The 6094-nt window shown below is 50.4% G+C and overlaps 1 protein-coding gene across 1 annotated transcript in view; it reads right to left on the bottom strand.

Moving 5' to 3' along the window:
* The window catches only part of dapk1 (death-associated protein kinase 1), a 42418-nt gene that overhangs the window by 8481 nt on the left and 27843 nt on the right, over window positions 1-6094 (bottom strand). Inside the window, exons 13-16 of the mRNA XM_013910189.1 lie at window positions 5073-5171; window positions 4781-4978; window positions 4450-4647; window positions 2092-2245 (exon numbers count right to left, since the gene is read on the bottom strand). Coding sequence (XP_013765643.1) covers window positions 2092-2245; window positions 4450-4647; window positions 4781-4978; window positions 5073-5171 — 649 coding nt within the window. The remainder of the gene's footprint in view (window positions 1-2091; window positions 2246-4449; window positions 4648-4780; window positions 4979-5072; window positions 5172-6094) is intronic.

Here is a 6094-nt window from a genome sequence, read left to right as displayed (position 1 = left end):
GCCCACAGAGCGCCGCCGCCTCCTCCCAAACAGCTCATCTGTGACGATCGGACTTCGACATCGTCGACCTCCCGAGCCGACTGGATTGGGTAAATGAGGTCTGAGCATTTAGACGCGTGGACGCTCTCGCGGTGCTCGCCTCACACAGATGGCTGAGTGTCACGATTACTACTACTGATGCCTGGCAGTGACAGATGAATGCTGGCGTTATGTGAGGAATATTAGATCATCCACAGTATTTCCAGCCCAGACTAAATATCTGCTGAAACGGAAGCTCGGGAACGACGAGTAACGGTGAAATCGCAGAGGCTGGAATGATTTGGAAGAATATTTCAGCCTCCACAGAAAAACCAGGCAGAGATCACAGAGGCACCGTTGTCCTCCCTGACACTGAATTATACATCCCAGTGTGCGCTCCACATGAAACATGCACAGCACATCAGCTGCCATACAGTATTAACATCCCGGGAAAAAGCTCAGCGCGGATCGTCTGCTGCTGGAACCAGATCAATTCAATGGAATTCATGAAAGAAAGAACATAATGCATCAGGATCGAGCAGAATTAGATTTGAGGCTCTGAGACGAGTTTCAATGACGGACAAAAACACGTTACTTCTGATATCGGCGAGAACGCTGGAAACATCTGGAAATCACATCTGAACAGGCTGAAAACATCTGCACAATAACAACTGAGGTCATGTTGTGAGCTCTGGCAGGAGAAGCAGGGAGGCGCCCGTGATGGAGGCTGACGCGCCGACCCTGACGTGCTGAAGGTCTCTTTCGGTCTTTGGCTGCTTCTTCGCTCACTGTGAGTCCAGTTCTTGTACCGAACATTTGACACGAGTGTTTTTGTTTGTTAGACACTTCAAACGATCAACATTAACATTCACATAAATGAAATTTTAGCTCGTGACATAACTCTTTCAATTACGTTTGATTTATAAAATCCCGATAACAGTTCTTCATAAAACCACTTGGATCCTGGACGCGGCTCGGACGAAGTCATCTCCTGGCCTTCGGCGTGGAGAAGCATCAGCTCAGAGCGCTGAGCTTTGAACGAGAAATAAAAATCCTTTCGGATCTAAAACGATTGGACATGAACTCCCACTTATCCGTGAAGTCAAACCCACTCAGGGCTGAATGTGGAACCGTTTGATCCCGAGTGCTTGGATAAAAGCTCTCAGCCCGCGGCTGCTGAAGCCTTTAACGCCTCACCTGCCGCAGACTCGGCACAAACGTCTCTGTGCAGTCACCAAATCCACGCTTGGATTCACTCGTCTTAAATATCTCATCTGCACAACAACGAGGCCGTTTCTCCTGCTCGCTTTCTTCTGCCTTGTGCAGCAAACACAGTGACAAACAGGAGTCTTGCTGCACAATCTCCTGAACAAAGCTAAGCGCTCGTAACGACCCCACAGACGTAAACTACAGGAAACGTCTTTAGAAATGAAACATTCTTGAAGTTGTGCTCACAGTTTTTTACTTCTTGGACTTTCAAAGAGAAATTTTAAAGCCCCCAAACATGTTAATAACTAATGTTTAAAATCCTCAGCAGACTTTTCATTTGATTTAATGGTGCAGCTCTCAAACTGCCGGCTGGGATTTAAATATGCTAATAAGAGTTTAAGAGCTCAAAGCGAGAGACTGTGAGGGAAGTGGATGGGACACTGCAAGGAAGCTCATCAGGGTTCAAGAGGTCGAGAGAACGTCAGTAACATGAAGAAAGAAGAAACAAGGAGAAGGTTTCGCCTTGAAAACCTCTGAGAGGACGAGATTATTAAAAACAAACAGGTGGTGCAGCTGAGCCGGGCGGAGACGAGGGCGGAGGTAAGGGAACGATGCCAGAAGAATTTCCCAGTTTTACTGAGGATTCATGAGCAGCGCCTTCGTCTGCAGCCCCAGCAGAAAATGAACAATCGCCACGCAAACGATATCTGAACAAGCACGGGAGCGACGTTTCAATTTACATACTATATGAGGCGTGTCGGCGTGGACCACGCCCCCACCATACTCCAGTCACAGATCGCAGCAGCGTCACGTGTGAACACATCCTACAGACCAAAGGGCTGCACTGGGTTTGTCAGAGTCTCATCACGATGATGACGAGCTGCACCCGCCCGAGCGGTAAAACAGAGAGGTGCCTTACGTTGGTGACGGCGTCGATGTTCGCTCCGGCCAGGCAGAGATGGCGGACGACCTCGAGGCTCCCGTTGTTCGCCGCCAGGTGGAGCGGAGTTCTGCCGGACTGTGATGCACAGAGGAGAGGGGAAGCAGCTTTCAGCACACACAGCGCCGGACACGGTGAAAGTCACGCACACAATCATTCATGTTCGCTTTGACACTTACAGGTTAGTCTTAATAACTGAGGCTGCTGAGCAGAAATGCTCCAATAAGGATTCCTGAAAACGCCAAAACCTTCTGAGCGTGCTCAGTTTAAATGTTGAGGCAGAAGCTTTTTAAGAAGCTCACGTTCAGTTCTTTTCAATAAATCAATAAATAATCTCTGTGTGATGTCATACAGAGCAGATATCTGATGGTTTTCTCAGGTGCACATCTCTCTATGAGAAGCCCCACCCACTTCCTGTTAATGAGGAGCAGCCAATCAGAAGAAAGCTGGCAAAAATAAAACGTGGCCCTCTTTAAGCTGCCGTCACTGTAACACAAATGTGGAGGAAAAAGAGTGACACAAACACTGAAATCAACATTTATCACATTTTCTAAACAAACACTGAACGGCGTCCCCCTCTTGCCTCGCGCTAACTCGGCCTAATTAAGCGCACGGTCGTGCTTCGGCGGGCTGATCGGCTGCTCGCTGTTCCCGCTGCGGTCGCTCGGCCTGAAGAATAAAACTGCTGATTAGAGCAGGAACACAGTGCCCTGAAAACAACGCTAATTACTGGAAACACCATATAATTGCCATCAATTTCATACCACAATATCTCATAAATCCAGAGCAGTTCGATGTTGATGTCTTACAGTAAAAGCTTTGGGATTTAATCAGAGCTCAGTGACGGAGGCGTTTCATTCTCCTCTGCAGCAGTTTGGAAGAACATCCACCCTGTTTTTGTGATGCTGCAAACTGAGCTGGAGACGGTTTCAATCCCACCCTCTTATTTCTCTGCTCGGTGTCTGCAGCTGACAGCAAAGCCCGACCCAGAGTCAGCAGCCTGTGATTCGCTGCTTCACACGAGCTTAAAAGAAACGAGCTCCAGCTGAGAATAATGAACCACGACGTCTCTGGCAGCGCCGTCTGCTCCCGATGCACATCGCCTCCCTGTGCGACGCTGAAAACACGTTTCTGCAGAAAAAGCCGAGAAAAGCTTCCCCGTCGCAGAATCTATTTAAATGTATGGTGTCAAAATAGAAAGTAGAAGCAGCGCAGACAGAAACATGCGGGAGGCGAGAGGGTGGGAGCTTCAGAGGTGTGTGAGGAGGGCAGCAGATATCAGAGGAAAGACGATTTTAAAATATGTCAGCAGAAAACAGCCCGTACCTCTAAACCCTGCACTGCGTCATATTCTACTTCCTGTGTTTTTATCAATGCTCCACCTGCGATTAGGCCTCATTTAGCTCAGCTGCTAAACAACGACCTAAAACACTCATTTAATTATTTTTCTTCAGCTACATTTGCTCTGCAGCAGCTCTCAGGTCAAACTATTCTAACTCCTTTACCTCCTCTCATTGGCCGTTCCTCACAAACCGAACAGCAGGTGGGCGGAGCTCTGTGCTCACACAAGTGAGGCGACCGTATTAGTCTGTGAGAGCAGGGATTACTGGCACAGACACCTCATCATCTGAAACTGTGGTCAATGTGGAGCAGGTCTGACTCACAGCTGAGCTGATGGGGTTCGATTTAAAGGAGTCTTCTTCGTGAGGAAGATTACTTCATGGATCTCACTTCCTGCAGAGCGTCAAGCTGAGTGTGGTTCGGTTAGCTGTCGTTTACTTCTGCTCTTCTTGTGCTTCTAAGACTCCTGTGACAGTAATGCAAAACGCTCTGCAGCACGATCCGCAGGGTGAAGGCTGCAGCGCCGAGGCTGCTAGCTCAATCACTCAGGTTGGTCACGCAGAGCGTGTTTTATAAGACAGAGACACGTTCGGCCTGACTCATCAAGGTGCTGTAACACATCACATAACACCGGCATCGCTGAGCTGGCGCTGAAGTAGATGTGCTTGAAGATTATGTAAGAGGAGAGTAAAAACAGAAAGCGTATTCATGTTAACGGCATCGGGACGAAAAATAAAAACCCCACACGCTAACATCAGTGTCTGAATGTGAGGGAGGGGGCGGAGCGCAGAGTTAGGAGGAGGTCCTTCACCTCCACCTTCGCTCTCAGGAGAACAGCTGTGCCTGAAAACTTGATGTGAAACCACCAGTCCTCTCAGCGCGGCCTGGGAACGCCTCAGGGAGCGTATCCAGGCCGTCTGGGGGGAAGTGCTTGCACTCACCTTGTTGGGGAGGTCGAGGCTGGCCTTAGCATTGCAGATCGCCATGACGACGGGCAGGTTTCCATCCTTGCAGGCGATGTGGAGCGGCGTGTTTCCGTGGCGGTCCTGCTGATCCACTTGGCAGCGGTGTCTGAGGAGGCAGCGGACCACCTCCACCTGACAGCGACGCACAGCCAGGTGGAGAGCTGTGTGTCCTTCCTGGAGACACAAACACAGACGGTCAGTGTCTGTGATCTGCACAGGTGGTGAGACCTGTGTGCTGTGAGACCTGTTAGTCAACAGTAAGTAAAAGTAAAATGTGCCAAAATAAATCAGGCTGAGCTCTGGGCACCTTGTCGGTGGTTTCCAGCTCGGCTCCGTGCTCCACCAGGCACTCCACGATGTCCACGAAGCCGCGGGCAGAGGCCGTCAGCAGCGGGCTCTCCCCCTCGCGGTTCTTGGCGTCCACGTGGCAGCCCGCCTGGCACAGAGCTCGGGCTACCGGAGAGTAGCCGTGCCAGGCGGCGCAGTGCAGCGGCGTCTCCTGCTCCTGCAGACAGAAACGTGGAACGTAAAGATAAAACCCCGCGGCCCTCGAACAACCCCTCGGTTCTTATTCCGATGCTGTCGCTGCACTCGCTCACCCTGTCCGTCAGGTCCGGGTTGGCTCGGATGCTGCACAGGTAGCTCACCACATCCACGTTGCCATAGCGAGCAGCCACGTGTAGCGCCGTCTCGCCGGACTGGAGGTGACCAACAGCCAATATGTTAATAACAAAGCAGCAGATTAAACTAGCAGTAAGCTAGAAACGATCAAATTGTGTCATAAAAGTCAAACAAAACGACTGTGTGTCTGCCGCTCACACCCACCTGACTGACACACGTGACGTCTAACACGTCTGTGACACGTCTGTGACACGTCTGTGACACGTCGGACGGTTCAGATAAAAACGGTTCCTATGAAATCTCAGAGTAAAAGTATAAACGCAGTGACAGAGACGAAGCTTTGCTGCTGTCCGGAGGATTCCCTGGAGAACCTTCCTTTCAGCAGTGAAATGTTTATTATTCCAGGTGCTGGTTGATTGCACGAGCTGCTAGACGGTGATGAGAGATGATTGACACGCGTGCAAATTTTCTCTTGCATGACAAAGACAGTGTGTGAAAGACTGGAGGACACGACACGCGGCACAGCCTCTGTTTCCATCTTCACCCGAGAGCAGCGAGCGAAAGAACAGGGCCGAGGATACAAGCAGCGGGAAAGAGCTTCCTCAGAGGGCGGTCCTCCATCACCCTCAGAGACGGGTGAGAGCTCCACATCAGTGTCCCCCAGAGGAGCAGGGGGAGGTAGCACCTCTGTGATCCTGACACCATAAGTGGGAATGCTGCCTCCAGTTTAGATTCTGTAGTTTGGTCAAACATCCCAGGTTTTCCGTATAGTAGCCAAAACCTCCAGTAGATGTGAACAGGGAGCAGCGGACTCACCTCCCTGCTTCTTGAAACACAACACAGAGCCAAATGTTTGCACAGACCGTGCACAGACCGTGCACACCAAGCGTGGACGCTGTGGATGTTGACTCTAACTTCAGATTCTCTTCTTCTGTTTTCGTTAAAAACTGACCCACGAGTTTCAGACTTGGGGCTGGCAGTCAGCGTAAACGCTCGTTAG

The sequence above is a fragment of the Pundamilia nyererei genome, unplaced genomic scaffold (genome assembly GCF_000239375.1).
Source record: "Pundamilia nyererei isolate P.nyererei 1_Seehausen unplaced genomic scaffold, PunNye1.0 scaffold00038, whole genome shotgun sequence".
Lineage (NCBI taxonomy): Eukaryota > Metazoa > Chordata > Actinopteri > Cichliformes > Cichlidae > Pundamilia > Pundamilia nyererei.
The sequence above is the reverse complement of the archived record's forward strand: the minus strand, read 5'-3'. Positions and strand labels throughout refer to the sequence as shown.